General features: G+C 40.5%; 2 protein-coding genes across 4 annotated transcripts; one reads left to right on the top strand and one right to left on the bottom strand.

Moving 5' to 3' along the window:
• The first annotated feature begins 3,131 nt into the window (after nt 1-3,131).
• On the top strand, nt 3,132-10,979 carry LOC135549379 (very-long-chain 3-oxoacyl-CoA reductase-B-like). The gene is made up of 8 exons (XM_064979365.1): nt 3,132-3,410; nt 5,157-5,203; nt 5,330-5,383; nt 5,464-5,608; nt 7,414-7,481; nt 9,290-9,358; nt 9,469-9,618; nt 9,768-10,979. The coding sequence occupies exons 1-8, from the start codon at nt 3,242-3,244 to the stop codon at nt 9,924-9,926; spliced, it is 861 nt and encodes a 286-aa protein (XP_064835437.1). The 5' UTR covers nt 3,132-3,241; the 3' UTR covers nt 9,927-10,979.
• LOC135550623 (solute carrier family 12 member 9-like) lies at nt 10,902-20,894 on the bottom strand. 3 transcript variants are annotated; one of them, XM_064981610.1, is made up of 14 exons: nt 20,553-20,894; nt 19,855-20,118; nt 19,486-19,620; nt 18,716-18,853; nt 18,222-18,521; nt 17,903-18,010; nt 17,211-17,322; nt 16,909-17,066; nt 16,707-16,789; nt 16,486-16,610; nt 16,120-16,312; nt 14,119-14,293; nt 13,696-13,842; nt 10,902-13,480 (listed from the first exon to the last, which is right to left on the bottom strand). In XM_064981610.1, the coding sequence occupies exons 2-14, from the start codon at nt 20,054-20,056 to the stop codon at nt 12,630-12,632; spliced, it is 2,727 nt and encodes a 908-aa protein (XP_064837682.1). In that variant the 5' UTR covers nt 20,057-20,118; nt 20,553-20,894; the 3' UTR covers nt 10,902-12,629. The 3 variants fall into 3 exon arrangements, with proteins under 3 accessions (XP_064837682.1, XP_064837684.1, XP_064837683.1); XM_064981612.1 differs by lacking the exon at nt 19,855-20,118; XM_064981611.1 differs by lacking the exon at nt 20,553-20,894 and having other exon boundaries at nt 19,855-20,546.
• Nucleotides 20,895-22,662: the final 1,768 nt, after the last annotated feature.

Here is a 22,662-nt window from a genome sequence, read left to right as displayed (position 1 = left end):
GTGAACAAACCCAAAAGCTATCACAGGGATGAATGTACATTACTGAGCAGCAGAGGAGAGACGTCACACTCTCAATTATGATAATGAACACTTACTCACGCACATTTTTAGCTTATCTATGAGCATAACATAAACATGTTGTTTTTAAACATCACCACACACAATGAGTTAATCTGTCAGTATAGCGTTTGGTCATTTATCTGCATAGGACAAGCAAGTGATACAAAGTACATAACAAGCACAGCCTCTACAATGGAGCCACGCAACTTACAGATAACTGATTGCTTGTTACACTGTATTGACAAGACTGCAATGCTACATGTGTAGACGATGTGAAAGAGCCCATGTTCTATGTTCCCAAGTTTTAAACACAGTCAAAACTATTTCAAAGTAGTTCTGCTCTCACCTACAATTGGTAAAATTGTGAACTTTGAACATGCCATTGGAATTGATGTCATACCAATAGAGCTCGCCAGCTTGTAGTCCTACAAAACGGATATGAGTTACCTCTGGTTCATTCAGCCATTCATATGGGGAAATAAATGAGGAAAGAATAGGGTTTTGGAATAAACATCATATGTTTTGTTCTATGAGATAATATCAGTCAGTTAACATGATCTTTATGAATTATGAAGCATTTTATGTGCTTTATGTCCTTTTTTTAATTACATAAATGCTTTAAAAAAAAGTGAAGTTAGTTTATTAAGATTCTCATAGAACAAAACAGATAAGATCTCTTAAACCTGTGTTTACCCCAGACCTTATTTTCGGCATTTATCCAAAAACCCTATAAAAACTCCATTCATTTTCCCCAGTGGTGTATAGTACTTCAGTAAAAATAGTTTAAAGTACTACTAAAGTAGTTTTTTGGGGTATCTATATTTCACTATTTATATTTTTGAGAAATTTTACTTTTAGTCCACTACATTCAGGGTTGGGGGGTAACAGATTACAAATTACATGTAAGGGATTACAAAAAACGGTAACTGTAATCTGTTACATTAGCAGCAAAAATATCGTCATCAGATTACGGATATTTTGGAAAAACTAGATGATTACTTCGTGGATTACTTTTAAATTCTGAAAGGATATTTGAGAAAAAAAATCTTTGACAGTTCTGTTTTCTCAATGACATTCAAATCAGCATTGAAAAAAAGGCGCACATTTAAATTTGTTCGACCTGAGCGAGTCTGACAACAAATCAGAGACCACTTTGATGACACACCAAATGAGTTTGATGGATCGCGGAAAAGAGCAGGAATACATTTACATTACATTTAAGTCATTTAGCAGACGCTCTTATCCAGAGCGACTTACAAATTGGACTAGACTTTTGTAGGCTACAGTCCAAGCTAAATCTTCCAATGGTGCGACTACTGTCGGCATCCACAGATTATACAATTTGAATAAACGCTTGGAGGTAAGGTCGACAGCAGTGGTGTAGTCTATGGCGATATGCTGTTTCATTACATTGGAAGAAGTGATCGGACCTCGCATCCACGACAGTGCGTGTGCCTCGCCGGTGAGCGCGTTCCTGTAAGACGTAGAGTCGCAAACTAGGCTTAATAGACATATTCTCAAACTTGCGCACTTTTTATAGACTTTAATTGGCAATCTGTAGTTGCTACATCTATTTTTGGACTTATAAATTATATATACACTACCAGTCAAAAGTTTTAGAACACCTACTCATTCAAGGGTTTTTCTTTATTTGTACTATTTTCTACATTGTAGAATAATAGTGAAGACATCAAAACTATGAAATAACACATATGGAATCATGTAGTAATCAAAAAAAGTGTTAAACAAATAAAAATATATTTTAGATTCTTCAAAGTAGCCACCCTTTGCCTTGATGAAAGCTTTGCACACCCACAGCACTTATTTTTCAACTCGAATCAATGAGCCCAATCAGTCCTCCATGACAACAAAATCATAAACAACAGATTAGGGCTAGCTAATAAGTCCTTAGTTTTGGGGTCATGCTCAGGTAAAACAATTTGGCTAATCTATACTTCTGTATTTCCAAGTCCTATTCTTGAAGGTCAAGGGGTATAACATTTATTGGAATGACTGGAATTCTGATAGACTTTGGTTTTAATGTAAAGATAGAATTTAATCATATTATTATATGCAGTAGAAAGTGATGGGTTAGAAGAAGCCACATAACCAACCCATAAAGTACATTTTAACATCCATATATGGCCAGCTATATAAACTTTAACATTGATTTATCCTGCAAAAGATGTATTTAAATTTGTAACATACATTTTTGTCTTCTTCTAATGCCGCTTAAGAGGAAATTAATCTAAAAGTAATGGAATGTAATAAGATTACTTTGCTGAGTTTGGGGTCATCCAAAAATTACGTTAATGATTACAATTTTGGACAGGTAACTTGTAACGTAACAGATTACATTTAGAAAGTAACCTACTCAACCCTGACTGCATTCATAAAGAAAATAATGTGCTTTTTACTCCATCCATTTTCCCTGATAACTAAAAGTAGCCTACTCCTTACATGTTGAATGCAGGACAGGAAAATGGTCCAATTCATGCATTTATCAAAATAACATCCCTGGTCATCCCTACTGGCTCTGATCTGGCGGACTCACTAAACACAATGCTTCACTCGTCAACTATGTCTGATTGTTGGAGTGTGCCCCTGGCTATCTATAAAGTTTTAAAAAATAAGAAAATCGTGCCTTTTGGTTTACTTAAAATAAGACATTTGAAATGATTTCTACTTTTACTTTTGATACTTAAGTATATTTTTGCAGTTACACTGATTTTCACAGGAAGCTATAAACTGTAGTATTTGTATAGCCAGAGCTCTATATATAATGGCAATATGACCATGTATCCGCCCTAACAATGGGAGTCATTGTCCCAAATGCTGGAAGGCAGGCGACAAACCCAGGTCCAAAATAAGCCCATAGAAATTTATTGGGCATTTTTGGCCCGAGTAAAACCTCTCGCTTCGCATTTTCCTCTTTGGTATTGCTCTTGTGGAGGACGATGATTACGGTGCGGAAAAGCGTCATACTGCTTTTGCCTATTGATTTGCTGAGATGACGCACCAGGAAATATTCCTGACCAATGCGCCGATTAGATCAAGATTCTTGGGCGGAGCGTTGCACGTTGTATGTCTAAGTAAGCATGTTCATTTCTACTATAAAACCAGCCAAAGTTCATATTTTTGAAGAACTGTCTGCTGAAGTGTGAGTGAAATTTGCCCAGACATGGATACTGTATCAGACTCGATGCTTGTGAGGGGACTGGTGTTCATAGATGGCTTCACAGTGCTGTATTACATGCTCAAATGGCCCTGGATTTGCTGGTGTGGATTCAGAGTGTATGTGCTGTCAAAAGTTTGGCAAACTGATTTAAAGGCATATGGACAATGGGCAGGTAAGCCAGGCTACATGTTATGAAAAGGAAGCTTTTTTTTACAGTAGACTGATATTTGTTTATTTATGAAAATAAAGGCATTCTCTTTTTAGTCATAGTGATGGCTATTTTACATTATTCTTTAGACATTCTCTACAAGATAAAAACACATTACTACAGTAGACTGAGGGCGGGTTAAACCAACATGGAGTAACTCTTAAACTGGGTTAAATCAAGGTGTATCTATTAATCTTGTTGCACCAAATGTTAAACCTAGTTTTAATTGAATCCTAGTTAAATTACATCATTCCTCTAATCTACGTTTAGTTTTCACTTTAAACCTAGATGAATTGTAAGCCTGTTGCTAAATTAATTTTAAAAATTATATACATTTAGATTGGAGATTAATTCTAAACTGCCACTTGAGGTGGTTTAACTGATTAAATGACAGCATATCTACTGCGGAGAGACCAAAACGAGTTCCTCAGAGAATAATTAGAGACCTGTTGAGTTTTCTGATAATTAACTCATTAGTAGGCTATTTACGTGCCCATTTTGTACAACAATTGAATTGGGGTTTATGATATTGCCTTGGTACGAATGATGATGTTATGCAACATGCTGTAACGGGCCTGACAACGGTAACATTGTAGTGAAGTAGTGTTAACGTTAGTTTTAACATGCATTATAGGCATTGATATTTAACAGTTATTTATGCTTACTAAATATTGGTGGGTCAAGTTGTCCGTCGTCATCATAGGGGTTATGGAGAGGGTCAAACTGCTGAGGAATCATCTCGCATATCTTCTGGGAGAGAGGATCAATTCCATTGGACGGAGGCCCCCCTCCGGTCTGAAATAGCCCCCGCCTCTCCTCTGCCGCATCCTTTTTGGCTTTCGCCTTTCAATGTTTTCCAGCTATTTCATCCAATTTGGGTCCCTCTTCTCTTTAATCCGTGCCGATCCATTACATTTGTCGCATAAAATGGCCCAGGCGTCTTCCTTCTTTTTGACAGTGGTGTTGTCTGTCTTTATATCCTCCAGTACGTTATTAAATTCCTCCATCAGGTCCGAAAATAGTTTTTTTTTTTCATAAGCGGAGAAATTTGAACTTCTTTGACGTGCCATGATCAGGTGGCTAGCGGACAAATAATAAATGGGTCATTAACTTTAAGTAATTACAATAATAAATAATACAAAAAAACAAAACCTAGATTAATTTAAACCATGTTGGTGCAACCCACCCTGAATGTATCATGTTTCCCCTGTGCACCTTACCCTAGCCCTGTTCAATGGAAGACTGAGAGAGGCAGGTCATATTCCACTTTACAGCTCACTATTTTGCCCTGTGCACAAGATGATATCTGCTGTTAGGTGGAACAGGATTTGTGTGGGCACTGGTCCACTTCAGTCTCATTTGGAAACTTAACTTTCCTGTTGGTTATTGCAGCACATCTTTTTACATTTATGGCAGCAGTTGGAGAAAAGTTGTTGCCATTGCTTGACAAAGGCCACTATAAAACAATTTTATAAGTATCTGATGACAAACGATAGTATGCTTCCACCGAGCAGACCAGGATAGCAGCATTCCTGCCAGCATTGTGAAAGAAAGGAATGTTCCTCCATCCTGCAGTCATACCCAGTGTCCGACCTGACCTCTCTCAGAGACCTCTCACTGCAGAGGATGAGGAGACACAACAATAGTAGTAATATGTCATTATGGAAGTCTGCGGACTAACTCATTCTGACCATGATCTCCTTTCTACAGTTGTCACAGGGGCTACCGAAGGGATTGGCAAAGCTTACGCAAATGAGGTGAGTCTTTACTGATTCTCGCCTGTGTACAGACAAGATAGAAGAATGCATAAGCATGTAATTCAAGTGCTTTGTAAAATGAGTGTTTTCTCACTTAACAGTTGCCTTTCTTCCTGGACACTACAGTTGGCCAGAAGAGGTCTGGACATTGTACTGGTCAGCCGGTCAAAAGATAAACTTGTGAAGGGCTGAGATGGAAAAACATAACTAAATGAAGAGTTGAGGTACAAAAGATCAATATGCAAATGTAATTGTCCCTTTATATGAAATTGTACGTCAATATGTTTGTTCCAGAGAGCCAACATGGACGCCAGACCCAGATCATCCAGACAGACTTCACAAAGGGCCATGACATCTACCCTGCTATAGCTGAGGCACTACGGGACCTGGACATAGGCATCCTGGGTAGGGAACCTATGGCAATGTTATATAGGAGGAAGAGAACAAGGAGTCAAAAGGGGACGACAATCAGGAAATGAGAAAGGAACTAAAGCTAGTCTGCAATTAAATGTAGAATGTGCTCTTATTACCGTCAACATACAGTGCCTTCAGAAAGTATTCATACCCCCACATTATGTTGTGTTACAGCCTGAATTCAAAATTGATTTGAAAAAAAAAACACAATACCCCATTATGACAAAGTGAAAACATGTTTTTAGACATGTTTGCAAATGTATTGAAAATAAAATACAGAAATATCTCATTTACATGAGTATTCACACCCCTGAGTCAATACATGTTAGAATCACCATTGGCAGTGATTATAACAGTTAGTTTTTCTGGGTAAAGTCTCTAAGAGCTTTGCACACCTGGATTGTAAAATATTTGCACATTATTATTTTTTAAATTCTTCAAGCTCTGTCAAGTTGATTGTTGATTATTGCTAGACAGCCATTTTCAAGTCTTGCCATAGATTTTCAAGCTGATTTAAGTCAAAACCGTAACTAGGCCACTCAGGAGTATTCAATGTCGTCTTGGTAAACAACTCCAGTGTATATTTGTCCTTGTGTTTGAGGTTATTGTCCTGTTGAAAGGTGAATTTGTCTTCCAGTGTCTGTTGGAAAGCAGACTGAACCAGGTTTTCCTCTAGGATTTTGCCTGTGCTTAGCTCTATTCTGTTTATTTGTTTCCCATAAAAAAACTCCCTAGTCTTTGCCAATGATAAGCATACCCATAACATGATGCAGCCACCACGATGCTTGAAAATATGAATAGTGGTACTGAGTGATGTGTTATGTTGGATTTACCCCAAAAAACACTTTGTTTTCAGGACAAAAAGTTAATTTCTTTGCCACTGGTTTTGCAGTTTTACTTTAGTGCCTTATTGCAAACAGGATGCATGCTTTGTAATATTTTTATTCTGTACAGGCTTCCTTCTTTTCACTCTCATTTAGGTTAGTATTGTGTAAAAAGTACAATGTTGTTGATCCATCCTCAGTTTTCTCCTATCACAGCTCCTTAAACTCTGTAACTTGTTTTAAAGTCACCATTGGCCTCATAGTGAAATCTCTGAGCTGTTTCGTTTGTCTCCAGCAACTGAGTTATGAAGGACGCCTGTATCTTTGTAGTGACTGGGTGTATTGATACACCATCTAAAGTGTAATTAAAACTTCACCATCCTCTAGGGGATATTCAATGTCTGCTTTTTAAAAATGTTCACTCATTTACCAATAGGTGCCCTTCTTGGTGAGTCATTATGAAAACCTCCCTGGTCTTTGTGGTTGAATCTGTTGTTCTAAATTCACTGCTCAACTGAGGGACCTTACAGATAATTGTATTTGTGGGGTATAGGGATGAGGTAGTCATTCAAAATCATGTTAAACACTATTATTTCACACAGAGCCCGTGCAACTTATTATGACTTGTTAAGCACATTCTTACTCCTGAACTTATTTAGGCTTGTCATTACAAAGGGGTTGAATACTTATTGACTTGAGACATTTCAAATTTTCATTTTTAATGAATTTGTAAACATTTCTAAAAATATAATTCCACTTTGACGTTATAAAGTGTTGTGTGTAGGCCAGTGACAACACATCTCAATTTAATCCATTTTAAATTCAGGCTGTAACACAACAACAAAAAGGAAAAATCAAGGGGTGTGAATACTTTCTCAAGGCACTGTAGCTTTTCTCTCTTTCAATGGATGTTAGTAGTGAAATGTAATACTAAATTACATAGAAATATATTCTGACACTCCTCATTTACAGTTAACAATGTAGGCATGAACTATTCTGACAAGTTGGTACATTTCCTGGACATTCCCAACCCTGAGCAGGTAGGATTCACACACACCCCCACTCACATTAATGGTCTATGTATACAGTTGAAGTCGGAAGTTTACATACACTTGGGTTGGAGTCATTAAAACTTGTTTTTCAACCACTCCACAAATTTCCTGTTAAACAAACTATAATTTTGGTAAGTCGGTTAGGACATCAACTTTGTGCAGGACAAGTAAATTTTCCAACAATTTTTTACAGACAGATTATTTCACTTATAATTCACTGTATCACAATTCCAGCGGGTCAGACATTTACATACACTAAGTTGACTGTGCCTTTAAACAGCTTGGAAAATTCCAGAAAACAATGTCACGGCTTTAGAAGCTTCTGATAGGCTAATTAACATAATTTGAGTCAATTGGAGGTGTACCTGTGGATATATTTCCTTCAAACTCAGTGCCTCTTTGCTTGACATCATGGGAAAATCAAAAGAAATCAGCCAAGACATCATAAAAAAATTGTAAACCCCCACAAGTCTGGTTCATCATTGGGAGCAATTTCCAAACACCTGAAGATACCACGTTCATCTGTACAAACAATAGTACACGAGTATAAACACCATGGGACCACGCAGCCGTCATATCGCTCAGGAAGAAGATGCGTTCTGTCTCCTAGAGATTAACGTACTTTGGTGAGAACAGTGCAAATCAATTCAAGGTCAACAGCAAAGCACCTTGTGAAGATGCTGGAGGAAACAGGTACAAAAGTATCTATATCCACAGTCCTATATCAACATAATCTGAAAGGCCGCTCAGCAAGGAAGAAGCCACTGCTCCAAAACCGCCATAAAAAAGCCAGACTACAGTTTGCAACTGCACATGGGGACAAAGATCGTACTTTTTGGAGAAAGGTCCTCTGGTCTGATGAAACAAAAATAGAACTGTTTGGCCATAATGACCATTGTTATGTTTGGAGAAAAAGGGAGGGATGCTTGCAAGCCGAAGAACACCATCCCAACCATGAAGCATGGTGGTGGCAGCATCATGTTGTGGGGGTGTTTTGCTGCAGGTGGGACTGGTGCACTTCACAAAATATATGGCATCATGAGGAGATTAATTATGTGGATATATTGAAGCAACATCTCAAGACAGGAAGTCAGGAAGTTAAAGCTTGGTCGCAAATGGGTCTTCCAAATGGACAATGACCCCAAGCATACTTCAAAGTTGTGGCAAAATGGCTTTAAGGGCAACAAAGTCAAGGTATTGAAGTGGCCATCACAAAGCCCTGACCTCATCCTATATAATTTTTTGGGGCAGAACTGAAAAAGCATGTGCTAGCAAGGATGCCTACAAACCTGATTCAGTTACACCAGCTCTGTCAGGAGGAATGGGCCAAAATTCACCCAACTTATTGTGGAAAGGTTGTGGAAGGCTACCTGAAACTTTGACCCAATTAAACAATGCTACCAAATACTAATTGAGTGCATGTAAACTTCTGACCCACTGGGAATGTGATGAAAGAAATAAAATCTGAAATAAATAAATCTCTACTATTATTCTGACATTTCACATTCTTAAAATAAAGTGGTGATCCTAACTAATCTAAGACAGGGAATGTTTACTAGGATTAAATTCAGGAATTGTGAAACTGAGTTTAAATGTATTTGGCTAAGATGTATATAAACTTCCAACTTCAACTGTATATGCCATTCAGCAGATGCTTTTGTCCAAAGCGACTTACAGTCATGCATGCATACATTTTGCATACAGATGGTCCGGGAATCAAACCCACTATCCTGGTGTTGTTAGTGACATGCTCTATAACAGCTACAGAGAATCAATGTTATCCATTCTTTTCTTAGCAGATTTTTGTGACATATTTTTCCAGATCTCTGAATTCAGAGTACAAGTCACAGGGAATAACAGTTCAGGTAAAATACTTTAAGAATTTTGTATCACATGCACTCCTGTTACAGTATCCTTCCTTGCATCTTTGTGTTTCTTCCAATCGCTTGTGCTTTCTTAATTTCCTCTCCTTTAGTGTGTGGCTCCCTTTATGGTGTCCACTAACATGACCCACAACTTGCCCCCCAACCTGTTGTTGAAGAGTGCCAGTGCTTTTGCCCGTGAAGCTCTGAACACAGTGGGTCACTCCAGCTACACCAGCGGCTGTGTCTCTCACGCTCTTCAAGTAGGAACTCCTCTTATCCACTCAAATATTCAAAACAAACTACTCTATAACGTTTTTCTTACCTTAGCCAAAAATGAGCCATACAGAATATACTATTAGACTATTTTATGTGATTGCAAATATCTCGGTCTCTCTTTGCCATCGCACAGAACATTGCTCTGTCCATTTTCTTCCCTGATTGGCTACGCCTTTCATCCTACTGTGTGAAGCAGAGAAATTTGCACAGAGCATGGAGAAGAAAATTTACATTTACATTTACATTTAAGTCATTTAGCAGACGCTCTTATCCAGAGCGACTTACAAATTAGTGAATTCACCTTCTGACATCACCTTCTGATAATCAAACTGTATGTCACATGCGCCAAATTCAACAAAAATAAATGACAATCAAATATGACATTGACATATCAAAGATGAATTCTGGCAGGCTGCGAGAGAATGTGCTAGCTGTTGTGATTGGCTCTTCGAGTCTCACTACAAAGGGTCTGAATACTTATGCAAATAAGTGTCAGGACGTTGGACTGATGGGGAGGTTTATGACCCCCATAAATAGCTCAGAGTAAATATTTATTGCATTCTCATTTTTTCAAATGGGCGGTAATTTAGAATGCATAAGATTCTGTATTTAGGATAGCATGGCTTCTCCCTCTGTTCCTCAGTCTTCCCGCTCTTTCACTGAAACCCCACCCCTTTTCCTTTGTGGAACCAGCTGTCATATCTGTTCCGTCCACTAGGGATGATTTCTTTATGACATAAATTGTAATCAATGTATGATTCATTCTGTGTATATGTAATTCTGTGTGATTAAAAATTGATGAAATGACAGAACTTTCTGCAAGCAAAGAGGACTAAGGAGTGCAAAGGAGGTTGCTACTGAAACGTTGGTGGTGCTTTAAAGAGGTCATATTGGAAATTGAAACGAGTTTTACTTCATATGTAGAGAACTAATTGATCAATGTTACTGTTTTTGCATTGACTGCCATTGAAAGGTATTGGTAATAGGAAAGAGATTGTGTAATGTTGATGTAATCAAGCTTACCCCAAATCCATCATGAACTATATATAGCCTGAGTGCAGCAGAGTATGATCTGTGGGAGACTCTCAAACAGGCTTCTATAGTACATATATTAGCTATATACTTATTAGGGATATAGACTACAACATAACTGAATGCTTGAACATATGCATGTTCTGGTTGATTTGGACTTTTAACAGAGTACAATTTTTGGTATCAACCGTCACATTTTTGTGATCTCGATTTTCTTAGAAATAAATAAAGACAATGACTTTTGTTTATTTTATTGCCAACCCATTCACAAATGACTGTCAAATTGTTGTTACTGAGTAACATATGTGTAAAGGAAACAATATGTTAAAAAACACATGTTTAATGTAATTATTTTGGTTTTTGACATTTTCTATTGCGTCATTTGCTTGGACAGAGTCCTTATTAACTCACAAGCAGCCTGTCTGGCACTCACTGGTCAGTCCACAGACTCTAGAGAACAGTCTGTCTGGCACTCACTGGTCAGTCCACAGACTCTAGAGAACAGTCTGTCTGGCACTCACTGGTCAGTCCACAGACTCTAGAGAACAGTCTGTCTGGCACTCACTGGTCAGTCCACAGACTCTAGAGAACAGTCTGTGTGGCACTCACTGATCAGTCCACAGACTCTAGAGAACAGTCTGTCTGGCACTCACTGGTCAGTCCACAGACTCTAGAGAACAGTCTGTGTGGCACAACCTGAGAACAGTACATGGATTCTGAGTAGAGTCAGAAATATACAGTAACTTCGTAGGACTGTAAAGAGGAAACTATTTCCAATCAAGCACAAACATCCCACCACAAGTTGTGAAATGTGTAAGCTTTCATATAGCGCCAACTACATGCCTCTAAATTAGTAAAATGTTTTCATAGATACCAAACTCCTTGCAGTAACATTGTTTCCAAATCTGTACATAAGAAAAGCATAGCAAGACAGCATAAAAATAGAATTAATTTTTCCAAGTAACAAATGAATGGCATGATCCTTAGGATTTGGTATAAGGGTGATGTATTATAAATTAGACTAAATACATCAGCAATCCATATTTAGTCTGCCTGCCAGTGGCTTAATGCTTGTGTATTATGACAATATTGTCAAGCATTAGGCACTAATGTAGTTCATAGCGGTTTCAGGAAGTTTGAATTCATGTTCCTTCATGGACCACATAGTAGTCCGAAGAAGCAGCATGTCAAGCACGACCAATTGGTGAGTGACCCAAAATCCCAAGAGATCATTTGGTCCAAAGACACTCGTGAGCTCTCCCAAACTGGGTCACAATCTGAAGAGAAATATACTGGGGAAAGGGCTCAATGGAAAGTGATTGTACCAGCATCAAATAACAAGGAACACAACATTCTAATTTCCATAGCTAGTTAGCATATGTTGCCCTTTCTGTATTTCAGAATCCATTTTCCCTCCATCACCATTCAACCTATCATATGATTCTTCTTTGGTCCTGTGCTGCAGAACAGACCATTTGATCTACTGACATGTAACATTCACTCACACTGAATCAGTGTCATTCTCAGGCCACACGGTCAATTCCAGAGCGGAGGTTTTTTATGAAAACTACATCTGCTATATCAGGCACAACATACATGTATTTATATTATTACCCAACCAACAAAGGCATGAGACAAGTACTCCATTAAATTACAGTTAACAAATAAATATATTACAGAAAGTAGGTAGGTACCACTGTGACTGACTAGGTGTTGAATGTGTTCATTTGAGAAATGAGTGAATGTGTCAATGAGTTACAATACAAGGTGTGAAACTACATGCCCAGGGAACAGAGCTATACTTATAGGTCCCGTTGTGTAGTGTGCCTGTGTGTTTATTTTCTAACTAAAAAGTATGTTATGTAAAGTAGCTCATATTATAAACATTGAGACTGCCCTTTCTATCATGTTCAGGATGAAGTTAATTACATGACATTTTGATCCCATAAATACAGTGACACACTCAAAGCTCAGTGCACGTGACTGGGGTGAGACCATGAATCAAGAGGGTTGGGCCTAAACCATAAGTCACAGCTTCCAACTGACTGAGATATGTGTGTGATTGGCTGGAGTGAGCAGGGGGGCGTGGTAAATACAGGAAGCGGACAGCAGCCTCAGCACTGTGCTCCATCAGCATCCTGTTGACTGCAGACTGGAAGTCCTCTGAAAGGGCCTGGGCCGGCTTCGTCAGGCCCTCCAGCTCTGGGTCCTGTGTCTGTTTCTGTCCGTAGAGCTGCACCACAGAGTCCCAGGGCACTATCTTGATGGAGGCCCTGATCCTCAGCTTCCTCAACAGCTCCCGGTAGGTCTCCTCTTTAACCACCCAACCCTGGTCGCTGGACTCTGCCTCCACACACAGGAATATTCTCATTCTGGCATGGCGCCATCTGCTGGCCATGTTGAGAACACATGCCATCTGCAGCAGGAAGAGACTGCACACGTCCACGGAGGCTGCAGACGTGCTGCTCGGCTGCAGGAGGTTGAGGGGCCACACGTCGATGATCCTCGCGGCCCCGTCCATCTTGGTCCCCATGCCCTCTCCCTGCAGCTGGAAGAAATAGCGTCCAAGACACACGTTCTTACTCATCTTGATGGCATCCGAGATGATTCCCACATACTCCTCTGACGTGAGCCAGCGTGGGCTCTCCACATGGCGGACCGGGGGGAAGTGGGCTTGCAGAGAGGGCAGATCCACCCCAAAATCATCACCTCCAGACCCTTTTGACTCACAGAAGGCAGGGTCTTGGAGGAAGTAGTCCTCAGGGGTGCAACTGTCGTAGAACCCCAAGACCAGAGTGTTGGGCTTCATGCCGCCTTGAAGAGATAAGAGTGGAGGAGGATAATCAAATGCACTAAAAAGTATATTGCTTGACGGGTAAAACTGTTTTATGTTCCATTTTTCAAAGTTGTAATATTATAATGAATATGTTGTGTCAATACTCTTCCCGACACCGTTGTGTGTAAAGAGGGAGAAATCAACAGGACAACAATACGAACCAGAATGGTAAGCAGGAGGATATGTAACTCACCCAGGCCGGTGATACGGAGCAGATGCTGTGTTCCCTGCCTCACAGAGGGGGACAGAGTCAGATCCACGAAGGCCTTCACCCCCAGCTTATCCACCAGACTCAGCCAGAAGTTATACTGCTGCTGGACAGGGTCAGAGGGCAGGGTGTCTGAAACACAGATGAGAGGCTGGCCGAGTGACTGGACTGCCTTGATTCCCAAACAAAAGAAGAGCCTCACTAGTTTCCATAAAATGTTCAATGAATTGTCTATGAATAGAAATGTCATATTTCTAGGAATATCACACTTACTGTAGATTACTCATTTTTGTATCAAATAGTAGAAGCTTTAGGTTTCACGTGGTCATAAACATGACAAGCATTTATTGTAAGTCAATCACGATTCCGCTGGCACCAGAACTCCCGTCACCATCCATATAATATTACCCAGATCTCCCAGCTTCACGTGTCCCAGAACAAATAGCCCGCCCTTCTTCAACTGGTTGACAAAGTTGATGAGCTGGCAGGAGGAGCGAGGGTTGGCCACCATCAACAACACCTGGGGCCTCCAGAACTTCACATGGTCCTTCCTCACATCCAGCATCAGCAGATACTTACGCACCTACAGGAGAGGTGGAATGGGTGGAAACCAGATTCAAAGCATGACAGCAGTGACACACCCCAGGGTCCTATTAAGTATGAAACAGCGTAGAAAAACATTTTGCGTCAGAAAATGAAAATCTGTTTTCTAAATTGGACAAGTTCAGATAGTTCTTCCCCATTGCAAAATATTTTCTCTACTGAACATGACCCAGGAACTGACCCATACAGTGGGGCAAAAAAGTATTTAGTCAGCCACCAATTGTGCAAGTTCTCCCACTTAAAAAGATGAGGCCTGTAATTTTCATCATAGGTACACTTCAACTATGACAGACAAAATGAGATTTTTTCCCCCCAGAAAATCACATTGTAGGATTTAATGAATTTAAAATAAGTATTTGGTCACTGACAAACAAGCAAGATTTGTCTTTCACAGACCTGTAACTTCTCCAAGAGGCCTCTCTGTCCTCCACTCGTTACCTGTATTAATGGCACCTGTTTGAACTTGTTATCAGTATAAAAGACACCTGTCCACAACCTCAAACAGTCACACTCCAAACTCCACTATGGCCAAGAGCAAAGAGCTGTCAAAAGACACCAGAAACAAAATTGTAGACCTACACCAGGCTGGGAAGACTGAATCTGCAATAAGTAAGTAGCTTGGTTTGAAGAAATCAACTGTAGGAGCAATTATTAGGAAATGGAAGACCTACAAGACCACTGACAATCTCCCTCGATCTGGGGCTCCAAGCAAGATCTCACCCCGTGGGGTCAAAATGATCACAAGAACGGTGAGCAAAAATCCCAGAACCACACGGGGGGACCTAGTGAATGACCTGCAGAGAGCTGGGACCAAAGTAACAAAGCCTACCATCAGTAACACACTACGCCGCCAGGGACTCAAATCCTGCAGTGCCAGACGTGTCCCCCCTGCTTAAGCCAGTACATGTCCAGGCCCGTCTGAAGTTTGCAAGAGAGCAATTGGATGATCCAGAAGTAGATTGGGAGAATGTCATATGGTCAGATGAAAACAAAATATAATTTTTGGGTAAAAACTCAACTCGTCGTGTTTGGAGGACAAAGAATGCTGAGTTGCATCCAAAGAACACCATATCTACTGTGAAGCATGGGGGTGGAAACGTAATGCATTGGGGCTGTTTTTCTGCAAAGGGACCAGGACGACTGATCCGTGTAAAGGAAAGAATGGGGCCATGTATCGTGAGATTTTCAGTGAAAACATCCTTCCATCAGCAAGGGCAGTGAAGATGAAACGTGGCTGGGTCTTTCAGCATGACAATGATCCCAAACACACCACCCGGGCAACAAAGGAGTGGTTTCGTAAGAAGCATTTCAAGGTCCTGGAGTGGCCTTGCCAGTCTCCAGATCTCAACCCCATAGAAAATCTTTGGAGGGAGTTGAAAGTCCGTGTTGCCCAGCAACAGTCCCAAAACATCACTGCTCTGGAGGAGATCTGCATGGAGGAATGGGCCAAAATACCAGCAACAGTGTGTGAAGCCAACAAAGGGTATATAACAAAGTATTGAGAAACTTTTGTTATTGACCAAATACTTATTTTCCACCATAATTTGCAAATAAATGCATAAAAAAATCCTACAATGTGATTTTCTGGATTTTTTTTTCTTCTCATTTTGTCTGTCATAGTTGAAGTGTACCTATGAGAGAAAATATTTTGCAATGGGGAAGAACTACCTGAACTTGTCCAATTTAGAAAACAGATTTTCATTTTCTGATGCAAAATATTTTTCTACGCTGTTTCTTACTTTTTTGCCCCACTGTAAGTGTGTGTTTGTATGTACTGACACAAGTCTGTGTGTGTGGTGTGGGTACCTGATGAAAGATGAGAGCCTGGCTGATGTATCCCCAGCTGCTGGTTGGTGATCTGTAGTGCAGGAAAAGCAACAGCAGTAAGAGGAGGACAATGCTGGCTGAGGAGTAGACCGGGTTAATGACGAACATCATCACCAGACAGCTTAGGATGCCCAGCAGACACGTGTGCCAGGAGAACACCTGGAAAGTGGGCCTGGTGAAGACAGGGAGACAGGTAAAACAGGTGAAAGACAGGTGAAAACTGGACATTAATGGTCAAAAGTATTCTAGTTAAACACTACTTCACTAAGAACAGCATCACACAATAAGGTAAATGTCTTCTTTTTTTATAACAGATTGTACAGCATGATGCTACTGTTTGATTACCTGAAGTTGGGGGCCGATGCCCACTCCAGAGCCAGACAGGCCAGGTCGACAGCAGCATAGGCCAGCAGGTAGAATACTGTCACCAGGCCAGCTATGGCATTAAGCTGGCCTGCAAACACCACACACTACACAGTCACACCAAAGACACAGTCTCAGAGCCTGTAGAATATTAAAAGTAGTACTGCATAGCTAAATACGATACACCCATCGCTTCTCCTCACCTGTGCCAACCCCCAGGTGTAGAGCACTGCCACCCATGGGTTGCCTGAGCTGGATGTGATAGCAGCAGGAGCCAATGGAAAACCTATGGTTAACACAACATCAAAGCATGCTCCTTATTTTATATTAAACAAAAACACGTCCTTTACTCTGTTGCAGAAATAGCCTGTCGTTTAATGTGAAACTTGTTCTACAACATCTTACCAAAGAGTTGGTCCAGTGCGAGGGCGTGGAGGATCCGGGACGCCCCAATCAGAGAGCACATGGCTGCTGACAGGGCAGAACAATAGATCCCGATGGTGACAAATGGAGGCCAGATGTTAATACGCTGGAAGAACCCGTAATCCTGAGCCAACAGGGTCCTAAACAAGACATTCATTAGTTGGCTGTATTAAACTACATTGTTTCAGTATGATTAATATGCAGGTATTCAATTAGGAGAAAATTAAAATAGGTGACAGAGTTCCAACCATTCCAAGCCTCAATAACAGCCCATCCATTCAGACCTTTCACATGTGGAGCTGGCCAGGATGAAGAGCAGGACATAGACTATGAAGGTGTAGAGGACTGCAATAATGGTGCCTTTGGGAATGGCAGCACTGGGATTCTTCAGCTCTCCTACAGTCAACAGATTGAGGGGAAGATGGTGGAACATGTCAAGTTTGAGTCTACATGAAGCTTAAATGAGATGTGAAGTAATGGAGGGCAATTCCATGGCAACACAATTATGCTAAGACTCAGATTTATCACTTTAAAATGTATACCAAACAAAAACACATTGATTTCCAAGTTGAACAAAACACAAGACTACTTTTAACAATTTCCATAGAAAATTGTACAGCTGTGCAGATGTAGCAAAATGCTTGTGCTTGTAGTTTGACAATGCAGTAATATCTAACAAATTCACAATGACTCCTTTACATTTGTATGTATAAAGTAATGAATAAGAAGATGTACATATATAAACATGATCATTGTGTGTAGAGTTGTAAACTTTGAAATCAATGGGTTTTTTTGGCATACATTTTAAAGTAAAACAAAATCTGAGTCTCAGGGTAATTGGTTACCGTGGATTTGCCCTGGAACTAAACCATTCCATTACCTTGATTCAAAATGCATATGGAAAGTTGTTAATGACAACTATTTGTAGTTGTAATATCCACCAGCTGGCATGAGTTTTAATGCGTGTCGACAGTACCTGACATGTTGGCTCCGGCCATGATTCCGGTGCAGCTGGTGAACATGACAGCGAACACGGTGGCGAATGACATGACTTTACCAGTGCTGTAGTCCACAGTGTAGCCCGCTAAGGATAAGAAAGAGGAAGAACACTATTTCTACAACAGCTCTCTCAAACCATAAAAGTAACGACTTTTTACACATCCAGTTCAACTTCCCTATCAAGGCTTACTATAACTAGAATGCATCTGAAATAGCACCCTGTTCCCTATACAGTGTACCTAAGTACTATCGCACCGTCCCTCCCTGACCTTTGACCCCAGGCAGCCAGTACTCACAGCCCAGGTTGTCCTTCAGCGTGGTGCCGTTGAAGCCTGTGTAGCTGGCATTGTAGGTGAGGGTCTGGTTGCCAGGGCCCTGGTGGGTGATGAGGAACTTTAGGGGCGTGGTCAGCGCCAGGGGGCTGATGTAAATGGACAGAAGGGAGATGGTCACCACCAGCAGGATGAGGAAGGAGGTGCGGGCGAAGATGTGGGCACCCACTAGGCACACCATCAGAACCAGCAGGAGAACTATGGAAGAGTACAGCACTGTGTACCAGTAGCCCTGGGGAAGCACTCGAAACGCAGAGGACGACGCTGAGGTGGGAGTGGGACATAGAAGTTGATAAGTTGTCAGATGGACACATGGTGGAATGACTCCTTTGAATGCATGAGGCACCAACCTTCTAAGAAACATTCAGTAGATTTTTGTTAAGCAGTACCACAAAACATGGCATGCATGCTAGGAATTATAAGTATTGGGCTGTTAATTATAGAATGTCAAAACTAACCTGGATCCTGACCAAATATGTCAAGTAGTGCCTCTACCAGACCAAGCACATACACTCCACATGCACACACTTTGGCCAGGAAGAACATGAGGCCAATGCTTCCTCCAAACTCTGGGCCCAATGATCGACTAATCATGACTGGCAGACAATAGGTCAAGGGGTTAAATATCACTGATCTGGAGTGAATGTGGTTTTAAAACTATGAGCAGGTAAAAGTCAGCATAGCAACCTGCTCAGTTGGTTAAATCATATGATGCACACAGGGCTGGACTAATGCATTTAGGGGCCTGGGGCACCTACCTCCAGGGCCCCCCCAAAAAAATATATTTTGGGGAAAACACAAAACACCTGGAGGTCGGGGGCCTCGGGGCATGTCCCCTTCGTGTCTGTTAGGTAATCTGGGCCTGGATGCATCAGATGATGTTTCATTTAGTTTATTAGGATCCCCATTAGCTGTTGAACATGCAGTAGCCATCATGTCTTTACCATGTCCAGATGTAGTCAAAAAGATAACCGTTTCTGATGACAAAACATAGAATCCCGCCATTTTCACGATGTTGGGTTGGTGTTGGAGATTATGAAAATGATGTTCAAATCGTGGTGAAATGTCCCTTAAAGATAAGGGCTAGAATTACTGTAAAGACTGTGGCATCAAGATTGAATAGTAAAAGCATAGCTGTTTTAAACTGCACTAATACTTAAGAGGAATAAAAAAACACTTGCTAAAAAAATGTTTTGGGGGGGTGAGAACAAACCGGTGTTAAGGATACAATAGGCCCCACCTCCCTGCACAGCACCGTTGGTGGAAATAGCACAGATGGACAAGATGGTGAGGGAGATAATGGTGTAGGCTACAAGCAGCATCACAAGACCCTGCAAGAGCCCCGCATGACCAACCACAAACCCTATAGGAGACATCATTACACAGTATTAGTCTTGTTACAGGACCACAATATATAAAACATAATGCAGTCACATGCATGCACAGTTACACACACTTTAAAAAAATAATCTAGCAAAACTTGAAGCCAACAGCAGTTTCTGACCATCAGCAAGCATCACTGCACATCGCTATGTAAATAAATTCCACAGTCACAGCCTATATTTGTAGTTGTCTGACATCTAGATGCTGCACTCACCAGTTCTGAGGAAGAGGACAATGCTAAACATGGAGAGGACAGTGGGCACCATCACCCCAAAGAAGGTGTTGAGCTTTCGAGGTACAGCATTAGGAGTGCTGGCCTCCCCAGTGCCCTCTGACGCCCCTATGCCACACACTGCATTGTCTGCTGACAGACCACATACCCCATGGGTGAGGAGGGGTGTGTGTTCATTAGACATGGCTTTCAGCAGAAGCGTTTTGTTTTTAGATGGTTCAGACGTCCCCTGAACCTTTTGTAACCCTGTTAAATGGAGTCATTATTTGTATAAATTCGTAGCAACGCTGACAATAGGACATATTCCTGAAAACACAGTATGGCTTTATATTTACAAAAAAAAAGAAAATCAGGTTCAAATAGAAGGGGCGAGCGGAGGGTTTTAAATAAAACTATGAGCCACTAGAAAAGCATCAGACATTCTACATAAACATGATGCTTCAAGGTCATGCAACGTTAAGAGTTGCGCGATTGTATCGAATTGATGTTTAATTTCATGTATCCACAAAGGGGAAGTGAAACGGCGATACACAGCGGTTCTCAGCGAGGACATTCTACAATTCAACCTCGCAATTCCGTAAACTTGTAGTTTGACTAATGATAAAACATTTGTTTATTGTGTTGTTTGCTTTGCGATAATGCTGTATGGTAGGTATAGCCAGATGAAAATAGAAACTCACCTAAACTCCGTCAGCAAGAATCAGCGCGCGCACTTCCGCTTGTTAAAAACCTCCTCAGTCGGCCTCTGTCTCTGTGACTGCCCGCTTATTAGTTCACAGCTAAATGATGACGAAATTTAACAGCATTAACACATGCGTGTTTTGTTAGTTAATAGTTGATTTTAGTAGATTTGAAAACTACTGGCCATAGGTAGCATAGGCGACATACAGATTATCCAATAGCGCATAAGATATTAAACAGAAATGCCTAAATCTAAACAGATGTAATTCAAATTTACATATGTATTTTACATATGCCCATAGACATTGAGAAGCTTGCAGATATGATGCTGTCTCCTTGCCGCCTCTATTTGTTCGGTGCAGGTCACGGGACAGTATAAACTGTTCATGTGACTGTCAAAAGGGGGAGGGTGAAAATACCACAAATATATGTCATGAATGATTAGAGCCCTGTGTTTTGCCCAATCATGTGACATGCTTGGATTTTAATCTTTAGTTTTATTAATCGCATGGTACCTTTTTTCTTATGTCAGATGGTCCACCACCATCCATAGACAACTGCTTAAATTGTGGGTGTAATTCTCATCAGGGGCCCTGTGTTTAGTCACGATTGTACAAAACACAGGGCCCCAGATGAGCAAAGCCAGACAGCAAAGGTGGGGTGTATAGTTCTCTGCATCTTGTGATCTGTAGAAAATATTGTAATAACTATATTTAAGATTATGAATAAACTTGGTGTCTTGGGTCCCTTTCAGAAGTTGTTTTTCAAAAGGATCTGACCCTTTTACCTCAATGTTCACCTAAAATGACATACCCAAATCTAACTGCCTGCAGCTCAGGACCCGAAGCAAGGATATGCATATTCTTGATACCATTTGAAAGGAAACACATTACATTTGTGGAAATGTGAAATTAATGTAGGAGAATATAACACATTAGATCTGTTTAAATATCTTGTACCATCATCTTTGAGATGCAAGAGAAAGGTCCTAATGTATTATTCCACCCCATTTAGGTTTTGGCCACTAGATGGCAGCAGTGTGTGTAACGTTTTAGACTGATCCAATGAACCATTGCATATATGTTCAAAATGTTGTGCCTAATTGGTTTATTATTACATTTTCAAAGTTCATAATTTGTACTCTCCTCAAACAATTGCATGGTATTCTTTCACTGTAAATTGCACAGGACAGTAAGATTAACAAGAATTTAAGATTTCTGCCCATATCAGATACAGTTGAAGTCGGAAGTTTAGATACACTTAGGTTGGAGTCATTAGTTTTCAACCACTCAACACATTTCTTAATAACAAACTATAGCTTTGACAAGTCGGTTAAGACATCTACTTTGTCCATGAACAAGTAATTTTTCCAAAAATTGTTTACAGACAGATTATTTCACTTATAACTCAGTATCATATCTCCAGTGGGTCAGACGTTTACATACACTAAGTTGACTGTGCCTTTAAACAGCTTGAAAAATTCCAGAAAAGAATGTTGTGGCTTTAGAAGCTTCTGATAGGCTAATTGACATAATTTGAGTCAATTGGAGGTGTACCTGTGGATGTATTTCAAGGCCTACCTTCAAACTCAGTGCCTCTGTTTGATATCATGGGAAAATCAAAAGAAATCAGTTAAGACCTCAGAAAAAAAATTCTAGACCTCCACAAGTCTGGTTCATCATTGGGAGCAATTTCCAAACGCCTGAAGCTAGCACGTTCATCTATACAAACAATAGTACGCAAGTATAAACACCATGGGACCACGTAGCCGTTATAGTGCTCAGGAAGGAGACATTCTGTCTCCTAGAGATGAACGTACTTTGGTGTGAAAAGTGCAAATCAATCTCAGAACAACAGCAAAGGACCTTGTGAAGATGCTGGAGGAAACAGGTACAAAAGTATCTATATCCACAGTAAAACGAGTCCTACATCAACATAACCTAAATGTCCGCTCAGCAAGGAAGAAGCCACTGCTCCAAAACCTCCATTAAAAAGCCAGACTACGGTTTGCAACTGCACATGGGGACAAAGATCGTACTTTTTGGAGAAAGGTCCTCTGGTCTGATGAAACAAAAATAGAACTGTTTGGCCATAATGACCATTGTTATG

This window comes from Oncorhynchus masou, chromosome 12 (assembly GCF_036934945.1).
Source record: "Oncorhynchus masou masou isolate Uvic2021 chromosome 12, UVic_Omas_1.1, whole genome shotgun sequence".
Lineage (NCBI taxonomy): Eukaryota > Metazoa > Chordata > Actinopteri > Salmoniformes > Salmonidae > Oncorhynchus > Oncorhynchus masou.
Note: the sequence above shows the minus strand (reverse complement) of the source record. Positions and strands in the feature narration are given on the sequence as shown.